At 34.8% G+C, this 27,274-nt stretch overlaps 1 protein-coding gene across 6 annotated transcripts in view; it reads right to left on the bottom strand.

Moving 5' to 3' along the window:
* The window catches only part of NBEAL1 (neurobeachin like 1), a 155,681-nt gene that overhangs the window by 87,987 nt on the left and 40,420 nt on the right, over positions 1 to 27,274 (bottom strand). For 4 of the 6 annotated variants that reach the window (XM_025278024.2, XM_025278019.2, XM_025278018.2 and 1 more), the window contains 11 exons: positions 24,948 to 25,030; positions 20,881 to 20,966; positions 17,951 to 18,257; positions 16,217 to 16,323; positions 9,404 to 9,490; positions 6,646 to 6,729; positions 4,701 to 4,799; positions 4,030 to 4,610; positions 2,993 to 3,125; positions 2,273 to 2,392; positions 753 to 1,056 (listed from right to left, as the gene is read on the bottom strand). In XM_025278024.2, coding sequence (XP_025133809.1) covers positions 753 to 1,056; positions 2,273 to 2,392; positions 2,993 to 3,125; positions 4,030 to 4,610; positions 4,701 to 4,799; positions 6,646 to 6,729; positions 9,404 to 9,490; positions 16,217 to 16,323; positions 17,951 to 18,257; positions 20,881 to 20,966; positions 24,948 to 25,030 — 1,991 coding nt within the window. The remainder of the gene's footprint in view (positions 1 to 752; positions 1,057 to 2,272; positions 2,393 to 2,992; positions 3,126 to 4,029; positions 4,611 to 4,700; positions 4,800 to 6,645; positions 6,730 to 9,403; positions 9,491 to 16,216; positions 16,324 to 17,950; positions 18,258 to 20,880; positions 20,967 to 24,947; positions 25,031 to 27,274) is intronic. The other 2 variants (XM_044937458.1, XM_044937460.1) reach the window with 2 other exon arrangements.

The following is a 27,274-nucleotide window of genomic DNA, read 5'->3' as shown; positions in this document are numbered from 1 at the left end:
TGTAGACCGCCAGACTCCTCTGTCCATGGGATTTTCAAGGCAAGAATAGTTGAGTGGCTTGCCATGCCCTCCTCCAAGAAGGGATCTTCCCGACCCAGGTATAGAACCTGCATATCTTAAGTCTCCTGCATTGGCAGGTGGGTTCTTTACCACTGCTGCTGCTGCTGCTAATAAGTGCACTGTAATTATGATGTACAATACACTTGAAAGTTGTTAAGAGAGTAAATCTTAAATGTTATTAACACACACATTAAAAAATGGTAATTATGGAAGGAGATGAAGATGTTAACTAACTTTATTATGGTAATCATTTTGCAATGTATGTGTATCAAATCAGCACATTGCATACCTTAACCTTACGTTATATTGTCAAAATCACAATAAAGCCAAAGGGAGTGAATGTATGGTGTGTGATAGGCTTCTCTTTCCCTTTCGGCTTCAATCAAAACAAGGACAACTGACCCTTAAATAATATGGGTTTGAACGTGATTGTTTTCGATAGTAAATACTACAGTACTACAATTGTGTATCTACAATACAAAACCACACACACAAAGGAACCACATATACAGAGGATCAATTCTAAGTTATAGCTGGATTTCTAACTGCATGAAAGGTCGGCACCCCTAATTCTAGAGTTGTTCAAGGGCCAACTGTACACTCTTCAGATCAAATATATTCTCCAGAATAAATTTAGGCAACAGAAAAAATCTATTTCAATTTAATTAGGCAGTATGATGGCACATGCTCACCTGCTAAATATAATGCCTTCACCTGAGGAGGCTGCAGTGCTTCACAGAAGATGATAACAGACCCCAGCTGACCCTCCAGAGATGTGGGGCATCCCCATTCACTGTCTTGGGTTCCAGCTGATATCAATTTGGTAATCAATTTTGATTTTTCAGTTGTCCCTCCCCAGGAGGCTGAAGACAAAATTCCACCAAATGATGTCCGATGAGGAATAATAGGAGAAGAAAAAGGTGGATCTGGGATTTGGGATGGTGGAGGAGTGGTGGTTCTTTGCCCAGCCGAACCAATGCAGCAAGAAATAAAAGGCTAAAATATTAAGAAGCAAACAAACTTAATACATTACACATTTTAAGTAAAACTTCATCCTCATATTTAAAATGAAACTACATAAAATTTAGCACCACACTAAAAAACAAAGGTTTATTTTTACTGGATCATGATGTGTGTGTGTGTGTATACATAAGACAACATTACAGGTGTTACATTTGGCCTGTGGAATTTGGATGCATTACTTTTAAAACTCACTTTACATCCTTTTGTAAATTTTGAATGTTAATGAATGTATTTTTAAAATATTTTTTTGCTGTATTCTAAAATAGAGAAAACCACCTTTCTCCCTTAAAATTTATAAACAAAGAATTACTTTGGAGAATGGCATTGAAACATGTAAAATATCATGTATGAAATGAGTTGCCAGTCCAGGTTCGATGCACGATACTGGATGCTTGGGGCTGGTGCACTGGGACGATCCAGAGGGATGGAATGGGGAGGGAGGAGGGAGGAGGGTTCAGGATGGGGAACACATGTATACCTGTGGCGGATTCATTTTGATATTTGGCAAATCTAATACAGTTATGTTAAGTTTAAAAATAAAATAAAATTAAAAAAAAAAAAAAAAAAAAGAATTACACACCAGTATAATACTGCTAATTACAGGTTATCCTGAAGTGATCACTGACATAAACAACAACAAGAAATTACTGGAATCCTAGAAGGACTTGGGAAATAACCTAATCCATTCCACTATCTTCAGAAAAGGCCCTTTCAAAAATATCCAAAAATTCTCAAAGAACTTTTATAATGTTCTATAAGAATCTTCTCAGTAAATAAATTCTACCTAACTACAATATAAAAATCTGAAGTTTCTTCACTGTTTTAAATTCATTGATGGCAAAGAGTCCATCATAACCATTTAAATATTTCATATACTTGGAGAGCTTTATTAAACAATCCTTCAGCCTGGTCTAGTCAATTTCTTTGGTTATCCTGTCATGAGCCTTTTTTTCTTCTAAGCATTAATTACATGTGTTTCGTCCTTGTTTTTCTTTATTATACGTTAGTCTGACTTCATCTACTGATGACAGGCAAACAGAATTATTACTTATTGTATCTTAGTATATAGAAAATACAAAAACTTAGAGGCACATATTTAGAATAAATAGAACCTTACATATTAAGTTGGAAAAATGTTCAAGAGTTCACAATCAACTGGTTGCATAAAGAGTAGGTTAGATGTGCTTACTTCATTCATGGCAGGAAATCTCAGAGGGGCAGAGACCTTCTGCTGTCCATTGTCATAGATATACACAAGGCTCTGACCAAAGGGCCTTTTTCCAGGCATGTGAACAATGGTTATGTTGTGCTGGTAAAGTAAAACATATACTTAAAAATTGCATTAAGTCCTTGGGATGACAAATGTTTTCAGAGTATTACTACATAACTAGTTTGTGTGAACAGTAGAAGAAGTTTAAGCATAACTAAATTTTGATTAAAATGATGTTGTTACAGTAAATAACAATTTTGCTTGAAGTACTATAAAAGCACTTCTCAATATTCTAAAAAAATCTATACACAACTATAACATAGTACCTTTTCTGCATTTTCCAAGTCTGTGTGTATTCTTTAGAATAATTTTTTCTAATGAGAAGCCTTTTATTTTTTAAGAAAAGCAATGGAAATGCATTATTTTTAACAACCTCTGTTCTCATTTAAAATTGAAATTCAAAATCAAATTTGATTATAGAAAACTTGAAAGAAATCATAACATTTCAATGTAATTTTTTAGCAGAAAAATTATTACTGCTGAAATTACAATTATTATAAAAAATGGTATTAACTCCTTTATAAGTAAAATTTAAGATGAACTCTCAAAAACTAGATGACAACACCTGATGTACATGCACCAAACGTGTTTTTTAAAGGAAAAAACCAAGAAGTTAAATGTGATGCCCTAAAGTCTTACCCAGAGGGAATCACAGAAACTGTGGTCAGGAAGCATAACTGTCGCATATTCTCTTTTCGTGCACACTGCCACAACCAACATACCTGAATGGGTAATAAAAGCTTCAAAACCCATACCACTTCCTGTAAAAAAGCTAACAAAAATACGTATTATCAGAACTTTTGAAATCAGCTGTCCAGTTTTATCATCACTGGGGTACACAACACCATAACTTCATCATGAATATCTTTATCAAAACACTGTGGCTGACATTCTATTGTTGCACCTCATCAATTCCATCTTGCCTCAGAGATGATTTTTAAATCTTTCTTAGGCACAGGTTTAGTTTAGTTAATTATAAAAAGTAGCCTTAGACACAGAATGCCATTAGCAATTGCTAACAAAACTATAAATTTTAAAATCTTCAAAATTCTTCCAAATAAGATTCAGAAAGCATGAATAAAGGTCTTTAAAAAATCACAAGGGAAGGGAGAAGAATCAAATCAATAAAATTAGAAATGAAAATGGAGATATCACAACAGACAACACAGAAATACAAAAGATCGTAAGAGACTCCTATGAGCAATTACATGTCAATAAAATGGACAACTTGGAAGAAATGGACAAATTCTTAGCAAAGTATAACTTTCCAAAAAAAAATCACAAGGCATAGTAAAAATTATAAGTTACTGAAATAACAAGTTTGAAAGCACATAGGTTTTCAGGTCCTTCATGTAAAGGTATAGTAGCATCCTCAATTGAACAGAGAAATCACCAATCACTTTCAAGTTTACTATTACTTTTTCCTCCACTTTTACAATAATTTTAAGAAGGAACTCTGTGTCCAAATTAGCTTCAGAACTAGCAAAATGTTTGAATGTACAATTATTACTATGAAATAAGCTTAAAATTAAACTGTGTACATCCTAAGGAGAGGCTTCAGATAAATTGTTGTACATATAAAAAGTAGAAGCTCTGAAAAGCATTTTCCTATTGAAGAATCACAGCAGATATTGTTAGGACAGGATCCATTTATATTCCATAACTTTTACCAGTACCTGTATAATTGTTTTCTTTTTCCTCCTTTGTTAGCGTTGCCAAGAGTCAACTGATCCTGATCTAAGCAAAACCAAGCATTGAAAGAAAAGGCAGACCCTGGCCATTTCTGTATGGAAGGCACAGAAATTCCTGCCATACTATGTGACAAATTAAAATACTGAAGAGCGCTCTCTAGACTTTGTTTTCGGGCCATTGTCAGGATTGCTCGAGTTACAGGAGTGGTATAGGGGTGAAAAGATTCAGATTCATCCACTCTTAGCAATCTTAGTAGTTGACGGATTTCTTCTGAGCTCACTGACTGACTCCCCAAGGAACCATGGAGTGCAATCAAGTTCTCAGCACAAGTTCGATGGAGGCAAGAATGGGAATTAAGGGCTTCGATGATTCTAATTCCCATGTTTGCATTGACACAAGTAGTTCGACTCTGCCTGTTAATACAACAAATTTTTTTCAGCCAATCTGAGATGAAGATTTGCAGGTCATGGGATTCTAGCTCTGGAAGCCACTGGATAAGAAGCAAGAGAGGCTGGACATTACTAATGCCCAAAATACCCACTGAAGTGTGGTCACCCTCTACAGCCTGTAAAGCAACATAAGAAACAAAAAATTAGACACCATCTTTGATACAAAGAAAATGGAACTTCTTTTAATAAAGCTAAAAAAATCTCACCATATTCATAAGTTCTTTAAGTAGTTCCAGTGGAGGCTGACCCAGTGATTTTAATACTTCAAACATATGTGTATAACCAATTCGTTCTTTAAATACTTCCTAAGAGAGAAGAAATTAATACATCAAAGCAGATTTTCTAAGACTGAATTTGTTAAAATATTAAAGATGTTGAATAATATTCATTTAAGTTAATAATATTAAAAAGACCATGAGTTCAATATTTCTGTTTCCTTAAGTCAGATGTCTTAATCTTAAATATCAAGATTCCATATACCTTCTGGAATACAATGTTATAAAATATGTAAAACAATTGGAATTGAAAAAACTGTTATAAAACTGTTCTATTATTTGCAGATCCCTTTATTTTCCTCACTTGCTTTGCTAGTAGTACAGTACTACTTGAAGTCAAAATAAAAATGGAGAAAAAAATGAGGAGATTTTAGGGATAACAGGAGTCAGCAGCCTCAAAGAACTAAATTAATGATTCCTGGCAATTTTGAGTAGTGGCCGGAAAAACACTGGGTATGGTTTTCTTTCTGTTCTTTGTATCTAAATGGTCTGAAATATCTGGAGCACGAAGTTCAATTTAATAAGCTCTAAATAACATGCATTTTTGAATTAGTGGGTACCCAAAGTCATAAAGTAAAATGTAAAGACAACCAAAAAACCTATCAATAATAAACTGGTTCAGTAAGTTAGGCAAAAATATATATACTTATCATAAAATCAAAAGATTTTCAATAAAACAAGCATGACTGGTTAGTAGTCTCTAGAAAGGAGAATTCATTGACTGTGGGCCAAAGACAGGAGGAAAATCTCTTTGCCAAAGGCATTTTAAAAAATAATCTTTCAATTTTAAACCATGAAATGCATAACATAGTTCTAAAAATTACATTTAAAAAAGACTTTGACATCATTTCAGATTTAAATTTTATAATACAGTATAGGCAATCCATTATACTCATAAACCAATTACTTAGAACTTAAAAATATTCTTCCCTTAAGTAACTATTATAAATGGAGATTAGATTCCCATGCCAGCCTTTAATAGTTGCCAAAACCTATTCAGTAGTAATTTAACCATGAGTTATTTATAGTAACACTTACAGGACAAAGTTAGTCTTCAAACAAAAACCAATGGAATGTAAGAAATATGACTCAAAGCATGGCTTAGGGAACAAGGGATCATTCATTTCTGATTCTAAGAAGAATGAAATATATAAGAGGTGGCAGATAAGAAAGTAAAATGGTGAAAATAAAAATAGACATTTATACTTATTAAGCACTTACCATGTGCCTGGCACTCTGCTTACCATTTTACATAGAAGATGCCACTAATCCTTAAAAGTACTCAGTGGGAAAACTACTAGCACAAAATCAGCATAAGTGGGCTGCAGGGCAGAGTCAGTGGTAGTGAATGAAAAAGGAAAGAAAATCCTGAGGATCAGTGACTACAAACAAAGAAGCAGAATTTCCAAGGCCATCTGGAAAAACAAGTCCCAAATTGATAGGTCTATTCACATATGAAAAGTGTTCAAACTGTAGGCAGTCATAAACTGACCGAATAGTCAAAGGGTGATTACTTTATTAATGAACAAAAATTAGAATATAAATTTTAAGTCTGTAAAGGCATTAATCAAATAATCAATTAAAATGATGCTTTCAACATTTTAACCCCACTGCTCTCTTCCCAATCACTGACTGATGCTGTAAAGCTCCAGAGCTTGCAGTCAGTCCTCAGTGAATAAAAGCACTGCCCATAGGTATCTGTCTTTTAAATTATCAGCAAAGTGATTCTTATGCAAAAATGAGATATTTTGTGAACTATTTCATTTTATATGTGAAACTATATGTATTATATACTTCATATATTACTTTGGGAATTACATAGTGAAAACTGGTATATCTAAGATAACCTTTTAGAGCTTGAGGACTTATGTTTTACCTTAGCAGCTGGAGATTTGTTCATTACTGCTGTCAAAGCCTGAATAGCTGATACAGCCAAACAGTCCAACTGTCCCTGAAACACCTACCAGAAAAGGAAAAAAAGAAAGAAATTAACAAATGTATTCAAGATTTATATTCAGTTAGGAAACCTTTTCTCTGAAAACCTGAAAAAAAATAATTATTTAACATGCAATACATTCCTCTTCCAATGAAATGGATTTCTGAGACAGCCAAAACCTGTAAGACAAGTTACATACTTGACAGTAAATAAGCCATGTGTCAAAGAGAATAAGGCTACATTCACTCATTACATTAAAATGCTTTGGGAAGGGAAAAAAAAAACACCAAGCTTCATACATGCTTTTTAAAAGTAATGGACAATCTCAAAAGGAAGGGAGGGAAGGCTATCATGATATGTCTTAATTTTCCTTCAAAAATATACTTGAAACTTCCTAGGTTAAAATTTCATTAGCATGTATAATAAGGTGTATAAAACAGTCTTGTCTCTATATTTTCCAAACCCTATGTTATAAACGAATTGGTATGTGCCTATACCAATCTATCAATCACATTTGCAAACAACAATGTACATCTATTTGTACATAAAATACAGAATTTGAGGCAGAACAGAAAATGAAGTATGTGTCTATGAGCACTGTCATGTTTTTAGATGGCAATCTTTAATGCCAAAAGCTGTAAGGAAAAACAAATAAATACCATCTCCATTTTGTCTGTTTAAGCTTCATCAAAAAGAAGAAAGTGAAAGTCACTCAATCACATCCGACTCTTTGCAACCCCATGGACTATGCAGTCCATTGAATTCTCCAGGCCAGAATACTGGAGTGGATAGCCTTTCCCTTCTCCAGGGGATGTTCCCAACCCAGGGATCGAACCCAGGCCTCCAGCACTGCAGGCGGATTCTTTACGAGCTGAGCCACTAGGGAAGCCCAAGAATACTGGAGTGGGTAGACTATCCTTTCTCCAGGGGATCTTCCCGACCCAGGAATCGAACCATGGTCTCCTGCATTGCAGATGGATTCTTTACCAACTAAGTTATCAGGGAAGCCTCTATAAGAAGAGATGTATTAAATTTCAGGGTAGTACATTCAGAGCAAAATGAAAACAAAACCAAAATAGACTATCAACGATATAAAAAAAACTGAATATGAATGTTAATCATTGGACTTAGTCGACCACCAAAGCATAGTTTGAGGACTGCTGCTGCTGTTGCTGCTAAGTCGCTTCAGTCGTGTCCAACTCTGTGCGATCCCCATAGATGGCAGCCTACCAGGCTCCCCCGTCCCCGGGATTCTCCAGGCAAGAACATTGGAGTAGGCTGCCATTTCCTTCTCCAATGCATGAAAGTGAAAAGGGAAAGTGAAGTCACTCAGTCGTCTCTGACTCTTCGCGACCCCATGGACTGCAGCCTACCAGGCTCCTCCGCCCATGGGATTTTCCAGGCAAGAGTACTGGAGTGGGGTGCCATTGCCTTCTCCAAGTTTGAGGACTAGAAAGTTGTAAAAATTACCAGTCCACAAAATCTACTTTTGGGTAACATATTACTATGACTGGAAACTCATTATCCCACAAATAGAATTCCCCTCTTTTCCTCCCACTAAAAATGATGTGAGTAAAAGGGCAAGGATTAGATCTTTGTCACTGTAAGCTAACCTCTACCACTTTCAGGCAAGCTATTTAAAACTGGTATTTTGACTTTTGTGGATGTTGTTTGTTTATTAAACACTATTATATAAAATAAACATGTAACAGATATAATAAATATCATAGTCATTAAACATTCTGCATACAACTAAGTGTGAAAACTACTAGCACAAAGAATTTCATACAACTAAGATTTTTTCTAGACTCTATAGAAGAGAACTAGGCACACAGTGCCTTAATCAGGAATACTAATTGTAAACCTCTAAAAAGATAACTATAACTGATAAGAGAAATACAGAAGAGCAGACTGTAGTTGATATTTCACATCCAGAAGAGAAAATAATAGATTATCATGGCTCTTTTTATACCATAGATCTGTGTATATTAGATATACACTGGTCATTAAGATAATGTTAATAAAAGACATCAGGTATGTAAGCTCTCTCAGACATTCTAGGAAAAACAAGAAAGCAATTTTTATAGGTAGATTTTTCCAAACTACATTATGTAATGTATAATTAAAACCAAGATGAATTTTATATTTCTGTCTGATACCTATATACAGTTGAATTTTTAGAAAAGAAAAATACGCTAAATTCAGACTCAAAGAGTTTGGCATCTTCTTCCCTTCCTCCAAGATTTGGGTTGTCCATTGAATTATAATCATTATTTGTCAACAAGAGGCAAAGAATCAAGATATTAAAATTGATCAAACATATTCACGAACAAAGCCCTAGATCCCAATACACCACAATGCTTAGAAAATGAAGCCCCCAAAATATGGAGTCATCACCAGGTGGACAGCATTGAAACTGGGATCCCATTCCTGTACTTTATGTCTCAAACTGAAAAGAAAATACACACACATGCATGGGATACTGTTGACTGTTTATATCCCTCAGCAAGATTTCAATATATTTATCTTTTAGATAGCAATTTTTAATTTTTAAAATAATTTTCAAAAATAATTACTCAAGATTAGAAATAGATAAGGTTTGTGTACTTTAAAACATAAGAAGAAAAGTACAGGAACAGGTGCTCCCATTGACTGATTTTGGTCTTCAGCTGATACAAGATGCAGGCTTTGTAGATACCTGGTCCTCATTCATTTCTGTCAGTAATTTGTTGGCAAGGTCTTTCTCGTTCTTGTCTGCCACCTTACTGTTAGCATTTAAAAACAGCTGTTAAAAACAGAGATAAGAATAATGGAGAAAGAAAATTAAATTGTTACCTACGAGTAGAAGCGAAGCTTAAATGGATTGCCATGTGTCTCGAAAATAAATCCAGGGAGCCACTCATGAAGTATACCACTTTAAAATGACAATCAACTATCCATTTTTTCAATGACCAACTAACATATGCTGCATAATTAATTATTATTGATTCCTCTCTGAAACTCAAAGTTACTAAAATAAGAAACAACAGCAATAATTAAATAATTATTAGGAATACTTAGTTAATGTTCTTGAATTCTTCAAGAATCAGCAGAGAATGACTCAGAAAAGAAGGAAACTGCTACTGAGAGACTAAAGATACTGTAGTAAATAATGCATAGTAATGGTTCTGAAGCCATGCATGCTTGTGAATTACTATGTAACTTTAAAAAAGGGGTCTTTCTGGTAATACTTCTTAGAGTCTCAAATATGCTAATATGTACTTTGACAAGGGAGGTCAGTGTGTAGCATTTCCCAAATTTATATGACCACATGTTTTTGTTTAAAATTTTACAGCAATATTCTCAAAACTCAGGGTTGATTCATGTTGACGTATGGCAGAAACCAACACAACACTGTAAAAGCAATTATCTTCCAATTAAAAATAAATTTTTAAAAATTTACAGCAGTACTCTCCCAAATTATCAAGAGTTGAGCATAATTTATACTATCTTGTATATTAGAAACAGGGATTCAGAGTATCTATAAATTACATATTTATGAAAAATAACTGTTTTCCAAAATATACCTTGATAAGGATGGCATTGCTTTTACATTTTTTTGCACATTTTTTAAATGTCTGGCTTAACAGAAAACAAATGAACTCTCCTATTTGCTTCTGCATTCAGACGTTTATAATGTTGTTTTGGTTAAAGTTCAATAAGAAAATTAGCCTCAAAAAGAAACTTGGTTAAGATCAGACTTCAAAGACTCCCTAAAATGATCCTGGGGATCTCATGATTTGAGAACTGCTGGGTTGAAATATTTACAGTCATTACAAGTAATTTTTCAAAAAATACATGATGGCCTATGGAAAGACTCATGATATAAAATACTTAAAAGCAGAATAAAATAACACTCAGTAGTATTCCAATTTTGTAAAGGAAAATACATCTACATTAAAAATATACACATAAATATTGTTATTATATTTTGTAGTAATTTAAATATTATGCACATATATATGCATTGTAAAAAATATTTAAAATATATTTTTATATTTCTTTTTCCTCTGAAACCTCCACACTGTATTTTTCTACAAAGTAAATAAAAATCTATATTTTAAAAATAAAAAGAAACTTGTTCAATGTCAAAAGTCACTATGGCAATGTGTGTCCAGAGGTGTGCTTCCCAAAGTCAGGCTTTCAACTTTACCATTCTGTCTATTCATTCCTAACACTCTTTTCCATAAGGTATTCTTTTGTTGTTCCTCTCCTAAATTCTCATTTCTACTAAGACTGTCATGATGATGAATTTCTATGGTAGTTGATTTTAAAGAGTAGATGTGAAGAAGAAAGAGAAAAAAATAAAGAAAACAAATTAGATGAGCAAGGCCACAACATCAAAAGCTTTCCAGAATTTTAAGTCCTCAAATGAAACTTTATATACATATGTATATTTAAAAAAAATGATTTCAACTAGCAAAGTACTGATGGAGAAGGAAACGGCAACCCACTCCAGTGTTCTTGCCTGGAGAATCCCAGGGACGGGGAGCCTGGTGGGCTGCCGTCTATGGGGTCGCACAGAGTCGGACATGACTGAAGTGACTTAGCAGCAGCAGCAGCAGCAAAGTACTGAAGTCAACATAATGGTTTTGAATCCTCTTTGCTGCTAGAAATTTGCTGTTATTTTCTTCACATTAATTTAAATATTTTTGGACAGCTTTAAAAAAATTTTCATTAACTCAAAGCATATCTCCCCTTTCAAAATTTAATATAGTAAAACAAAATAATGCTTAAATATTTAAAGTTCATCATGCTGCTGCTGCTGCTGCTGCTAAGTCGCTTCAGTCGTGTCCGACTCTGTGCGACCCATAGACGGCAGCCCACCAGGCTTCCCATCCCTGGGATTCTCCAGGCAAGAACACTGGAGTGGGTTGCCATTTCCTTCTCCAGTGCATGAAAGTGAAAAGAGAAAAGTGAAAGTGAAGTTGCTCAGTCGTGTCCGACTCTTAGCGACCCCATGGACTGCAGCCTACCAGGCTCCTCCGTCCATGGGATTTTCTAGGCAAAAGTAAATATATGATTCCTTGGAACTATATTTAAAATATGCTATAGTATGATGAAACTCAAAAGATTTTACACAAATATTCAAGGAAATTAATGCGTATTTAAACCAGTTGGTGAATGTCATGCAAGAAGAGCAAAAAGAAAGCATAGAAACTGCAGCAGAAAGCCTAAAGATTCCCATGTAATTCATGAATTGTTTATGATACTTTAAACTTTAGTTGACAATGCTTCAAATGGGTATAAATATTTAAATGACAATTGTCTTGATTCTGTATTATTATATAAAAGAACAAATGATTCATTCCTTATTTTAAAAAAAAAATTTTAACAGAAATCAATCAGACATCTGTAGCATCCTATTACACATTTAGAAACTTAAGTTTTCACAATATGTCAAACATTTTTATACATTCATAAATTATATCACCTATCTCCACCAAATGTTTGTATATACAGTGAATAAAACCTGTAATTCTCTTATACCTGATACACAGAAAATATTCTTCTACTGACTAAACAGTGGCTTTAAGTACCAATAATACAGTTAAAAAACCACATATAACAATGAGCTTAGGGTCAGAATACCTGTGTAAGAAATCCTACCTCCATCATATATTAGCATTAACCCTGGGCTGGTCAGTTAATCTCTTAGGACATATTTCCTTATTTGTATAATAAGAGAGTTGGGACAGTTTATTTGCAAGGTTCTCCTTTGTTTTTAAAACTTAATGAGTCCTTTGGGGATAGACATGTATACCCTGCTATATTTAAAACGGATAACCAACAAGGACCTACTGTAGAGCGCATTGAACCTTGCTCAATGTTATGAGGCAGCCTGAATGGGAGAGGAATTTAGGGGAGAATGGATACATGTATATGTATGGCTGAGTCCTTTTGCTCTTCACCTTAAACTATCACAACACTGTCAATTGACTATATCCCAATACATCATGGATCATAGCCTTATGGTGAAGGGGCTTGGTTAACTCAATGAAGCTATGAGCCATTTACTTTTTACAAAATTTAAAAAAAAACTTAATAACTCTAATGTTTAGTGAGGAATCTATAGGGATTCTGATTAGAATATTCCACAAATACAGAATACTGCCAGGATAAAAGGCTCAGGTCCCAGAACCTAGCTTTCCTCTCCAAAATGGGTTTCTTCTCAAAAGCAAAATGTGTGATAAATAGCATCAAAGTGAAAGTGAAAGTCAGTCAGTCGTGTCCAACTCTTTGTGACCCCATGGACTATACAGTCCATGGAATTCTCCAGGCCAGAATACTGGAGTGGGTAGCCTTTCCCTTCTCCAGGGGATCTTCCTAACCCAGGGATTGAACCCAGGTCTCCAACATTGCAGGTGGATTCTTTACGAGCTGAGCCACAAGGAAAACCTATGAATACTGGAATGGGTACCCAAAATTTAAGCACACTCCAGGAGTTGGTGATGGACAGGGAAGCCTGGCATGCTGTGGTCCATGGGGTTGCAAAAAAGTCAGACAAGACTGAGCGACTGAACTGAACTGAACTGAGCCTATCCTTTCTCCAGGGGATCTTCCCAACCCAGGAATAGAACCAGGGTCTCCTGCACTGCAGGCAGACTCTTTACCAACTGAACTATCAGGGAAGCCCAAATGGCATAAAATAATTAAATTTTATTTATTTACTTATTTTTTTATTTTGGCTGTGCTGGGTCTTCATTGCCGCACAGGCTTTTTCTCTATTTGTGGAGAGCAGAGGCTATTCTATTGTTGCAATGTGTGGGTTTTTCACTGCAGTGGCTTCTCCTGTTATGGAGCACAGACTCTAGGGAGCATGGACTCTAGGGCCTGTGGACTTCGATAATTGCAACTCACAGGCCCAACAGTGTAGCAAATGGCCTTAGCTGTTCCACGGCATGTGGATCAAGGATCAAACCGGTGTTTCCTGCACTTGCAAGAGGGTTCTTTATCACTGAGCCACCAGGAAAGCCCATCAAATAATTAAATTTTAAAACATTATGACCATCAGCAAGTTTCAAGATCTAAATTATAAGAAACTTTAACTTCTAACATGGTAGAAAGAGTAAATATTAGCTTGTTGTCATGACAGCTATGTCAAACAAACAGTTTTGTATTCTTAAAAAAAAGGTACTGCTGACCATATGACAGAGATTTTTAAACATTATATCTTAGTTTCACATACTGTATAAATGCATACCAAAAATTTTAGTAGAAATTATTTTATCCTAGTGATTCTTCCTTCTGTAGTATGTGATTAACAGTTTCTCTACACATGTGAGATCTTGTCTATCACTGAAGTTATCATTATAATTCATAAAGCCACACTGCATTTTTACAACACAGAGAAGGTTTTACAAATATTTCTCTTATGTTGCTTTCACCTCCCTAGGATTTCTTCCCCAAGAATGATTTTTAAAAGGTGGACAGAGAAATCTTGACATTTCAGTAGTAATTTGGTACTTGTGTTGACTTCATAAGTATTCATTCTGACTTATTTTATCAATATATTGTTTACTATTTTATGCTATTCTTTATAGTTTTACTGTAAGTTAAGCAACATAGTGACATAATGCTTTCAAAGATACTCTCCTAACTGTGTGGAAAAATTCAAGGAGCTGATGTTAAAATTTTTATTCTGGAATATTCTCACAAAATCAGAATGAACCCCTAGTATTTTTCAACAGGGAATTCATGAAAGGAATACCTCAAATAGAAAGTAAAAGCTTTGTGAAGTAGTTTTATTTTCAAAGGGTTTTCACGAAGCTCTCTAAAAGGTTTTTGGTGGCATCTTGATATTTATGGGAATATATAATAATCAGAGATGTGAGTTATTATGTACTCATATGCAAATTTGCTACAAGTGTAAATCAGTAAAAACTTTTAAAAATAAGCAAATTGGAGGTATACATCAAGAACCCTAATAGTATTCTTGTTTTTCTACTTTTCTACATTTTCCACTTATAAGCTTTTTCCATACAGTGCTCCCTGCTTTAAAAAATGTATGCTCTTTGATCTAATAGTGTACTAGAAATAGAATTCTGTCCCATGAAACTTTAAAGAATTATGTAATAGCAAACAAAACTGGAAACAAGTTTTGTATAATAGTTAAGTATCTATATACTTAACTATAGGGAATATTTAAGTCATATATTCACTTAATATAATAATATATAAATATTAAAATCGTAACACATGAAAATGCCACTGCTGCTGCTGCTACTGCTGCTAAGTCGCTTCAGTCGTGTCTGACTCTTTGTGACCCCCATGGACTGTAGCCTACCAGGCTCTGCTGTCCATGGGATTCTCCAGGTAAGAGTGCTGGAGTGGGGTGCCATTGCCTTCTCCAGAAAATGCTAATGAAATAATCTTAAATGAAACAAAAGTATAAAAACATATGCTTATCAAATGCTCATACCAAATTTTAATAATGTGTAACAAAAAAAAGATTTTAAAACTTAACAACAAAAAAGCTAAAAAAAAAAAAATTAAGAAATGCACCAAGAACCTCACATTTTTCTAAAGACAATATAAATGGCCAATAAGCACATGAAAAGATGCTCAGTATCACTAATCATTAGAGAAAAGCAAATCAGACTAAAATGAGATACCACCTCACACCCATTAGGACGGTTATTATCAAAAATAAAAGAGAGGAAGAAGAAGAAAAGGAGGAGAATGAGGAGGAGGAAGGAGAAAACAAATGTTAATGAGAATATGGGAGAAACTGGAATTCTTGTGCATTGTTGACAGGAACACAAAACAGTGTTGCCACTATGGAAAACAGTAAGGCAGTTCCTCAACAAATCAAAAGTTTCATTACTATGTGATCTAGCAAGCCCACACGCCGAAAAGAATTCAAAGTAGGGTCTGGAAGAGATATTTATAATACTCATGTTCACAGCAACATTATCCATGATAGCCAAAAGGTAAGATCAACTCAAGAGTCCATCAACAGATGACTGAATAAATAAAATATGGCATATACATATATATCCATACAATGAGTTACTCTTGAGTCTTGAAAGGAAATTCTGCAATATGCTACAACATGGATGAATCTTGAGGTATTATGCTGAATGAAATAAGCCAGTTATAAAAAACAAACACTGCATAATTCCACCTATATGAGGTACTTAGAGTAGTTAAAATCATAGAGACAGAAACTGTAGTAGTTGCCAGGGGCTGAAAGGACAGGAGAATGTGAAATTGTTTAATGGATACAGAATTTCAGTTTTACAAGATGAAAAGTTATGGGGAATGGATGGTGGTAAAGGTTGCAACATCAATGAGAATGTATTTAATACCACTGAATGATATACTTAAAAAATGATTAAGATGGTAAATTTTATGTTATGTGTATTTACCACAAATTTAGCTATGGTTATAATATATTCGAGATAAAATCAAAACATAAAATAAGAGCTTAAAATTAAAGACAATAATAATAGTAATAACAGAAAAATACCTTGCAGTTCTGTAGCAGTCGTATGAGATGTTCAAAGCAGTTACTGTTAAGAAAAATAGCCTGAAGAACAGGTCTATCTGTGCAGTCTAACATGGCTGTGATGGTATCTAGGAAAATAAAAACAAAATCGTCCATTAATAAAGTGGAATATTTGAGATCACAGAAACATTCACTCTAGCTGTATATTTAACTTAGGCATTTCAGCTGACAAATAGATGTAAATTAATAGGAAATAATAAGGAGGTGGAGTAGAAAACAAATCCTGTACTTCTCTAGAGAAGGGAAAGGCTACCAACTCCAGTACTCTGGCCTAGAGAATTGCAAAGAGTAGGACATGACTGAGCGACTTTCACTCTCACTCACTCACTCATTTCTTCATAAGAAAAGTGAACATTTTTATACTTTATTATCAAAAATATTTATTTTTGCATATATGAGTTATAAATATTTTTCAGAGATTTACTTAGGTGTTCTTCCATTAATTTAAGTGTAACAAACTGTGGTTCCCAACTTGCTATGAATAAGTAACACCTGATTATATTTGGCAACACAGTTTCATTTATACAGCATAAAATTAACATATAGCCATCATGAAAATGAGAGTTAGGTAATTAATCTATTTGTGATGATGCTTTGGTCCTATTTCCTACCAAAAATGATGTCCTCACTTGGAAATCAAGGGGAATTTGACATACGTAGTATGTAAGTTCGTAACAAAAAAGAAGTCCATTCAATAAAGACTCAAATTTCCTTATAAACTTCAAATTTATAATTTTAAAACATTATATTTTATAACATAGAATAGAAACTATATAAGGTGAATCTATATACAAAACACTGTTGTAATGAATCATTAAGTTTCACTAAGATTTTGATGTCCAGTATTTTTTAAATTGGACACCACACATACCCACACAATTTTTAAAGTCTCTAGAGTTATACAACAAACCATTAGTGTTGGTTATGTCAGATGGCAGCATATAAAAACCTTTTCCTTTTAACTTCTCTGAATTTTCTAGTTTAGCTATAATGAAAATATTTTATTTCCATAAAAAAGAACTCTCAGTTAATAATATTAGTATACCTATTCATCTAATAAGAATACAAAAAGAAACCACATATATTGGTTAAGGAGTCTGCAGGGAGCAGAGAGAAGGAGAGGGAAAGAAATTGGGTGAGGAAGCAATGGAGGGGGAGAGAGAAGCACAGAGGGACACAGAACAACCAACACAAAGAAAGAGAAAGAAAAGCAAGACACACACACAGAGGATCTGAGGAATCAAAACAAAACAAGAAACCAGAAACTCTCAAGAGGAGGGCCATGCTGAAGCAATCGCCATAGAGATCTTCGAGAAGTACATACAAAATTGATTACATATGACCCTTTGCTGTAGGTTAGAAATTTACAAATGGCACTTCCTGAAAATTTACTTCTAAAATTTCAAAATCACAGTTGATTTTCTTTTTTTTAACACTGATGCTTTGAGAGGATTACAACTTTCAAAAGAGAATATAACAGCTCAATTTTGTCACTGCTAAAGCAAATATGTGAAAGACAAATCAATTCCACATTATTTTAAAGTCAAAATCTAAAAACAGTCACACAAAGTCTGAATTAAACATTCACTATTTTCTATACAATGGCCATGAATTCTAAATGAAAATGGAGAATATAAATGTAAAACAAGTAGATTCAAAGAAAACTGAACAGAATAAACTTCATCTAATACTCACTCAGCATTTTGATCTGAAGAGCTATGAACCGGTTTTCCCACTGTCTGGACCTCCTTTGATTAGGTAAAGCTGAATGATCTGAATTTAGCAATTTAAAATAGTTCTCCAGAATAGTGCTGGTTTCCACCTGACGCTGATCGGAGCTACTAGTGAGAAGGATATGCACTACTTCTGTAAGGCACTTCAGAGTAAGTTCTACCTTCCTACCCACTTCTTCAGGATTTCCATCCTCCCAAGAATCACAGTCAGCCAAAACTCTCATAAGAACTTCCATGGTGGCTGGAGAAATTGCTTGCAAAGCATTCTTCTGAAACATAAGAGACAAAAAAAAAAAGTGAAATCCAAACCTAACTCAAGTGCTATACATTTGCAAAAACAAAGAGACTTTAATAAATCTGCAGACAGTTTTTTCTTTAAAAACAAACATTAAAAAATTTTTACATGGATACTCTGACAGACACTGCTGGTGTATTACACATATTAAGTCTTTTCTTCACTACTAATAGAATTCTAATTTTATTCAGAGAGTAATCTGCTCATGTAGAAAACTTCCTCATCACCCTCCCTTGTAGCTAGGTGTAGTCCTTGGTCAAGAATACATGCCAGTAGACCAGGAAGAGGATATCACTTTACAAATAAAAGAGGGAAGGATCCTTGGCTCTTGGCCTTTTCACCTTTTGCAACTGTGCAGCTATCTGATGGAGTTTTGCAAATGAAATGCTGTCAGCTTTTCAGTATCTCCTTCAAAGATAATTGGCACCTGCCATTTGTCTCCTTCTTCACTGACCCCCTATCTTTGTGTCCAAAGCGCAGACATGATGGCCAGAACTCCAGAAGCTATTTTGTAGCATAAGACATAACAGTAAGGATAACAAATTGACATTAAAAAGGAACCCAAGTCCCCGAAGATCCTAAAGCCACCAAATTCATTCTGGACTGTTCACTGCTTTTTTCTTTTTAATGAGAGAAAAAGGTAAACTTCTAATTAAAGCTGTTAGAACTTTACTACTTGCTGCTATAGGGCATGGCAACCCACTCCAGTATCCTTGCCTGGAGAATCCCCATGGACAGAGGAGCCTGGGGGGCTACAGTCCATGGGGTGGCAAAGAGTTGGGACAGGACTGAACGACTTTCACTTTCACTTTTAAGGAGTTATAAATCTGATACACCCATGATATACTTCATGCTTATAATCACAGGCACTTTGTTAAGTACTTTACATATACAATGAGTCATTTGGTCCTTGTGTGTTATTATTTCCACATTATAAAGAAACTGAAACACACATAAATAGTTTATCCAAGGTCATACAACTAGTTAGAAATGACGTAGGATTAAGTCTGGCTCCAGAGCCCTTGCTCTCAACATAGCATGAAACAGCATAAATATGCTAGCAGGAAGCCAGGCAAGATGCTGAGGAAAGGGAGACCAATCATTGGACTTTAAATCTTCAACTCTTTATGATAAAGGTATTATTATGTCTTTTAGATCCTCAATTTATCTAAATACCCTTGTACTGAGGCTATATTCAACAGTCTTATGATTTCAATATAGTTGTAATTATAGCTATGATCCAATTATAGGATTTTGAGTTATTTTCAGTATATAAAATAATAAACTGGCCTTTAAATATCCATTTGATCCATGTGAGTTTTAATTACTGGAAGTCTCTTAGGGTTCAATTACCCAGAGGCATTAACAAGTCTGGATTTGTTCAAAAAGGGTATGGGCTCCAACCAGCTTCTCCACTAGTCAAAAAGAATGCCATTTCCAATTTTGTTCCTGTACACTTACTAATTCTTAGTAGTGGAGAAATGATGGAAATGGGGAGGAACTGAAGCAAAACACGGATATTAGCTAATAAAGGAAAGTGAAAAAGCAGATAAAGTGAAAAATAAGATTCTGGTCACCATTCCTCTCACAATGGAGACTCTTTATCTTCTACGAGAGTGAAGAGGAGAGGGCAAGGTGACCCACTAGGAAATCCAAACAGTATTATTAGCAATACCCATGATTTTGTCATCAGTAGAAATCATATAATTTTCATGTATTACAGTTACAGTATCTTTAAACATCAATTATGCTCATCTCGTCTTCAAAATTACATTAGTCACTAGACTGACTGCTGTATTTTTTAATTTGATATGTTATAAAGAAGCCCATTACTATGTAACAGACTTGTTTTATTAATATTTTAGTAACTGCATTTCAGTATAGTTTCCTTTGTGATGGTGTGTATTTTCTTTCAGGCATGTGAAAACATTCTGACAAGAGGCTATATCAGACTGCCAAAAGGGTATGTGGTACAAAATGTGTCAGAAACCTCTGATCTAAATTTGTGGTTAAATAAAACAAGTAGAATGTTCCTTCTGAACTATAACCTGTTTTCAACTAGCAGTTAGACTCAAAGTTTACCACAGCTGTTAAGACATTCAACTGAAAAAAATAAACATTACTCAAACTTCTTTACTGTAAATAATTTAAAAAAGTTGAGTTGGTTGAAAAAATGAATATAAACCATGTATGTATGCACTTAATAATTATAAGTAGACAGAAAAGTGACTAAATTCATATGTCCTAGGAAATGAAAGTCTGATTTCATCAATTGAACTATCAGAGATGACTATCCTCTATATTCTAAAGCAAAAACTGGAAGCTGAAAGTCAATACAGCTAAGAACTTCATATACCCAAAACTGTTAAATCTAACTATTTATGCAGTACTTTTATAGTTAATGCTAATATTATTTCTTGAGTTTTTTTGAAATTCATAAATAAAACTAAGTAAATTAGTTTTAAACAAGATTTAACTTCAGAAAAATATTTGTTCATTAAATTTCAAAAAGACAAAGACTTCATTAAATAATCCATGGCAAACTGTTTGTACTATTTACTGTCATTTTACAGATTAACTTTCAACATGTTCCTCACCTGCCCACCAGCTACTATGGCTCCAAAGAGATGCAATAAGCAACACTTAAGACTCTCCTTGAGATGTTCACTTTCTTGAAAACACTCTGTGAATACAATACACAAATAACTACATAAGATTTCTCAAATAACTACATAAGATTTCTTTCAACTGATTGATTTCTAAGGAATGTTTGAATGGAAATATTAAAAATTATTTGTGAAAGGCTGAAATTTATTAAAAAGCAAGGTTAATATGCATTTTTCATAGAAAAAAAAGAGAAACCATCAATCTTAACATATACATCTGCCTTATTAATTTTTATGACTAGAGAGCATTCCACTACAATGACATACCTTAATTTACTTAACTAGTTCTCTACTGATAAACATTTATGCTTTTTCACTTTCTTTTGATACTGCTAACAATCCAGTAATAAATATCCTTTCACATACATCACTATACACAAAGACAAGATTATAACACGAGAATGATTTCCAATTTTAGACACAAGAAACATTCCAAAAAGAAACAATTTTCAGTTAAAAGGTATTGATAAATTTAAAACATTAAGACATCTCAGCTATTTTGGAATAATTTCACTATACAAGGTTTCCTGCTATAAATTACTAGAAAATTTGACAAAATAGGTTTTAGAGATTTTTTTGGTTCTAGAAATTGAAAGTGAACTCAAGGATCACCTCAGTTTCCGGTTTATAGACATTTTCTGAACAAATGTACAGAAAGGGGGAACCCTAAAAGAACATGGCTATTTCCAGAGATAGGAGACAGATTACAAGTTGGGGGAGGCCTAGGAAACTGGAATTCATAAAGCAGTACTAGAATGAAGGAAGCTATACAGAAAAAGCAATCCAGAAATATGCAAAGGGCTCATTTTGAGTCCAAGTACCAATCCTAATTTAAACCATGAAACCCCATCAGACAGCCAAAAACCTAAAAGAAGTTGAAAACCGAATTGTGAGATTTCACACACATGACAGAGTTCTATTCAGCCAGGAAACACAGAGAGAGGATGTAAAAAAGATACACTATGTAAATTCTAATCATAAGACTGTTGGAGTGTCAGCAATATACTGACACTGACAAAACAGGCAAGAAATATTATCAAGGCAAGGCAAAGAATATTACCATGGATAGAAAGAGACATGAAAATACGGCTTTTTTAAAAATCTGCAATAGTTTATTTTACAGACTCTACATCTACAAGCACTTGAGATAGATATTTTGGGATAAATTAACCAAATACGTGCACAATCTACATGCTGAAAACTATGTAAAATTGACTGAAAAAATAAGTAACATACAAATAATTGATGAGATACATCAGACTCATGAGTTGGAAGTCTAAATATTCTTAAAGTGGCAATTCTCCTCAAATAGTCCCAGAGATTCAATACAATCTAAATCAAAATCCCAGCAAGCTTTTTTGTAACAATACTGAAAAACAGATTCTAAAACATATATTAAAATGCAAAGGAACCAGAATAGCAGAAACAACTTGAGAAAGAAGAATAGAGCTGGAGGTTTTAATGACTTCAAGACTTGGTATCAACTCACAATAATCAGTACAGTGTGGAAACAGCATAAAGGCAGACACACGGAACAAAAAGGAGAAGCCAGAAGTCAACCAATGTTTTACTGTCAACCAATTTCTGACAAATGTGCCAAGGTAATTCAATAGAAGAAAAGAACAGTTTCTTCAACAAATATTGCTGGAACAATAATGAGAAACCTTAGGCTAGATACAAAATACCGACTTAAAACAGGTAACTGACCTAATAGAAAACATAAGAGAAAATCTTCATGACCTTGAGGTAATTAGCAAGATTTCTTTGGGAAGACACAAAAACCACATATCATCAAAAAAATTTTATAAATTAGATTCCATTCAGATTTAAAATTTCTATGTTTTAAAAGACTCAAATGAAAAGATAAACATTCTAGGAGAAAATATTCTCAGTGATCAAGTTTAGAATAATTTTACCATCAAAAACTACAACTGAGGGACTTTCTTGGTGGTCCTGTAACTAAGACTCTGCATTCCCAATGCAGGTGGCCCAGGGTTCAAATCTGGGGTCAGGAACTAGATTTTACATGGTGCAACTAAGATCCTGGGTGTGCAACAAAAGTCAAAGATCCCACGTGCTGCAACTAAGACCTGGAGCACCCAAAGAAATAAAAATAAGTATTTAAAAAAAAAACCTATAACTGATTCTAAAATGCTGAGTAAATAAAAGACTGAGTCCACAGTGATACATAAAAAAGGGAGAAATAAAACCTTTGTCCCACTTAAGTATTATTTGAACTCATTTTAAAAACAGTAAAAGAGAAAGATTGAAGTACTTTATGCAGCCTTTTTAGGAATAATTGTAATTTATCTCCAATGGATGAGGGAAAATTCTTTTTACAGAATATAACAACTTATGGAAGTATAAGAATGGAATTTGAAGATAATATTGCAACCCTGAATGAAATAACTGCAAGTATCATCAATGAGTGCAAAAATATTAAATGAAAAAGTATTGAAAAATAAGATATTCACTCTATGCAGGGTAAGAAAAACTCTTCTTCCTTCTCTATTAGAAAATGCACCAAGAATTCAATCACTGGAAATATGACAAATGTAGATAGTCAATGTGTGACAAATGTGTTACCAGGCAACACTGTTCATGGTAAAAATGACCCTTGATCTGGACTAGAAAGATTATGATGACTATAAATAACCTGATGCGAACTTATAACCCTGGGCTTCACTGATTTCAGTGTAAATTATAATTTAGGCATTTCCTTTCCTAGGATTTAGAAGTTACATTCATGGATATAATGGTATAAATGTCTTCTATGGGATACTGCACTTCAAAGCCAGAATGGCTCACACACCCATCAGTTTGGTTTCATATCCTGACTTGGAAAATCCAAGAAAAGCCCTTGTAATGTTGTGAGATCTCCTTCTGAAAAGAAATGCCTACACTGTTTCCCTGGAATGCTGGCTTTCCCAGTGTGGACACATGAGCTTGATTATCTAGCTAAAGCCAGTATCACTACTGGTGGTCAAGCAAAGTATTGCATTCATCTTCACCAAGCAATCAAAGAACTAATTGATAAGCAGACCTTTGGTCCGGTGCAAAATGTCCATAAGATATTTGGTCCATGCCAAAAGCTCCTTGATATTTGGTCCTACCCAAAACTATTCAGCATGAACCAAATATGCTCATTTTGGATAGGACCAAATTTCAAGGACCTTTTGGCATAGCCAAATGTCTTATGGACATTTTGCTGTTGTTTAGTCACTAAGTCGTGTCTGACTCTTTCCGACTGCATAGAACCAAATGTCTTTATGTACATTTTGTGTTATCTGCTCAGTTGCGCCTGAGTCTGCGACCCCATGCACTGAAGCCCACCAGAATCCTGCAACCATGGGATTTTCCAGGGAAGAATACTGGAGTGGGTTGCCGTTTCCTTCTCCAGGGGATCTCCCCAACCCAGGGCTCAAACCTGAGTCTCTTGCATTGTAGGCAGACTCTTTACTGTCTGTGCCATCAGGGAAGACATTTTGGGCAGGATCAATTGCCCTACAACGGACTATTTCTGTCTTATTTCTTAGAGGGGGAAAGGTGAACAAAAATGTGGTAAAATGGCAAAATGTTAAAATCTGACAAATTTGAGTGGGAAACACAGGAGGTTGCTATTACATTCTGCAAAATGTTCTATATTCTTGAAATACAGCATAATCATTTTTTTAAAGAAAGAAAACTAGAGTCCATATAGATCATACAAATAGGAACCAATTCTCTCAAGATTATTTTCAGTAAAAGTTCTGAAGTTCCAAAATATACTATTGTCTTTAAAACATTCAGCTCTTCTCAAAACACTTAGAGAACAGTAAATTAAATAAAACCAAGAGGAATAATGACAGCAAAATAACAATCAACTTCTCTAGTAACAGGTTCTTAGATCTTTATCTTACAAATACACAAGCTGAAACAAGGTCAGAATCAGAATAAGAATAAGGAATGATCAGAGTAACATCAGAATCAAAGCAAGAGAAATTAGAGCTGTTACTTACGATAAAAGAAAGGGACGAACTCCACTGTGAGAGAAGCTGGTTTATATTTCTGTCTGCTCTTTTCCACAGTACTAAAGATTCGTCTACCATTAAAAAGAAGTTAATGGCATATTACAACATGGGCAAACGGAGAAGGCACAATTGCAAAAACAATGATAAACAATATTTTGCTTTTCATTTGTATATTAAAAATACACCACCAGAATTGGAATAAGCTTGAAAGGGAAGTCTAGCCAATAATTTAAATGCTCACCAACTGAAAGGATTTTTTCTTTTGAATTGTGCAAAAAAATTTACAACAGTTACTGGTGAAACATAGCAGCCACATTAAAAGTCTTATAACAACTGGAAATAGAAAAAGGAACTAGCCTTTTAAAATTTCCAATCTGTAAAAGAATTTAGTCAATCAGATCAGATCAGATCAGTCGCTCAGTTGTGTCCGACTCTTGGCGACCCTATGAATCGTAGCACGCCAGGCCTCCCTGTCCATCACCAACTCCCGGAGTTCACTCAGACTCACGTCCATCGAGTCAGTGATGCCATCCAGCCCTCTCATCCTCTGTCGTCCCCTTCTCCTCCTGCCCCCAATCCCTCCCAGCATCAGAGTCTTTTCCAATGAGTCAACTCTTCGCATCAGGTGGCCAAAGTACTGGAGTTTCAGCTTTAGCATCATTCCTTCCAAAGAAATCCCAGGGCTGATCTCCTTCAGAATGGAATGGTTGGATCTCCTTGCAGTCCAAGGGACTCGCAAGAGTCTTCTCCAACACCACAGTTCAAAAGCATCAATTCTTTGGCGCTCAGCCTTCTTCACAGTCCAACTCTCACATCCATACATGACCACTGGAAAAACCATAGCCTTGACTAGACAGACCTTTGTTGGCAAAGTAATGTCTCTGCTTTTGAATATGCTATCCAGGTTGGTCATAACTTTCCTTCCAAGGAGTAAGTGTCTTTGAATTTCATGGCTGCAGTCACCATCTGCAGTGATTTTGGAGCCCAGAAAAACAAAGTCAGCCACTGTTCCCACTGTTTCCCCATCTATTTCCCATGAAGTGGTGGGACCGGATGCCATGATCTTCGTTTTCTGAATGTTGAGCTTTAAGCCAACTTTTTCACTCTCCTCTTTCACTTTCATCAAGAGGCTTTTTAGTTCCTCTTCACTTTCTGCCATAAGGGTGGTGTCATCTGCATATCTGAGGGTATTGAGATTTCTCCCAGCAATCTTGATTCCAGCTTGTGTTTCTTCCAGTCCAGTGTTTCTCATGATGTACTCTGCATATAAGTCAAATAAACAAGGTGACAATATACAGCCTTGACGTACTCCTTTTCCTATTTGGAACCAGTCTGTTGGTCCATGTCCAGTTCTAACTGTTGCTTCCTGACCTGCATAACAGATTTCTCAAGAGGTAGGTCAGGTGGTCTGGTATTCCCATCTCTTTCAGAATTTTCCACAGTTTACTGTGATCCACACAGTCAAAGGCTTTGGCATAGTCAATAAAGCAGAAATAGATGTTTTTCTGGAACTCTCTTGCTTTTTCTATGATCCAGTGGAAATGTTGGCAATTTGATCTCTGGTTCCTCTGCCTTTTCTAAAACCAGCTTGAACATCAGAAAGTTCACGGTTCACATATTGCTGAAGCCTGGCTTGGAGAATTTTGAGCATTACTTTACTAGCGTGTGAGATGAGTGCAATTGTGCGGTAGTTTGAGCATTCTTCGGCATTGCCTTTCTTTGGGATTGGAATGAAAACTGACCTTTTCCAGTTGACACCTAAGGCAGTAGTTTATACAGCACGACTAAAATCAAGCTATTTTGTGCCACTTTCTGAAATTTTATCTGGACACACAGACTCCATACTACTCGCTTCCTTCACAATGAAGGATACTGATCTAGAGGGCTGGAATTACTTTTTTTTTTTTTTTTTTTTTTAGTTCTACCAGTTTATTGCTACCAACCCGTGACCCTCTACCCTGAGCATGCACACATGCTCAGTCATGTAACCCCATGGACTGCAGCCAGCCAGGCTCCTCTGTCCATGGACTTTTCCAGGCAAGAATACTGGAGTGGGTTGCCATTTCCTTCTCCATACTTTTGTTTTTAATCACAATTCCAGTAGTTTTGATGGCTGAAATATTTCTACTGACTTTGGTAAGACCAACACAAACAGCATGTGCTTTTACCAAAAACATTTTAATTCAACACAAAATAAGTGTATCTTAGATGGGCATGGTGGATGTGGGGTTTAGGGAACAAAGGTTATTGTTATGATGATACATCAGCAACTGGTGGCTTATTGAAAAATTAGAAAAATATACATATACTTTTTT

This window comes from Bubalus bubalis, chromosome 2 (genome assembly GCF_019923935.1).
Source record: "Bubalus bubalis isolate 160015118507 breed Murrah chromosome 2, NDDB_SH_1, whole genome shotgun sequence".
NCBI classification, from domain to species: Eukaryota; Metazoa; Chordata; class Mammalia; order Artiodactyla; family Bovidae; genus Bubalus; species Bubalus bubalis.
The sequence above is the reverse complement of the archived record's forward strand: the minus strand, read 5'-3'. Positions and strand labels throughout refer to the sequence as shown.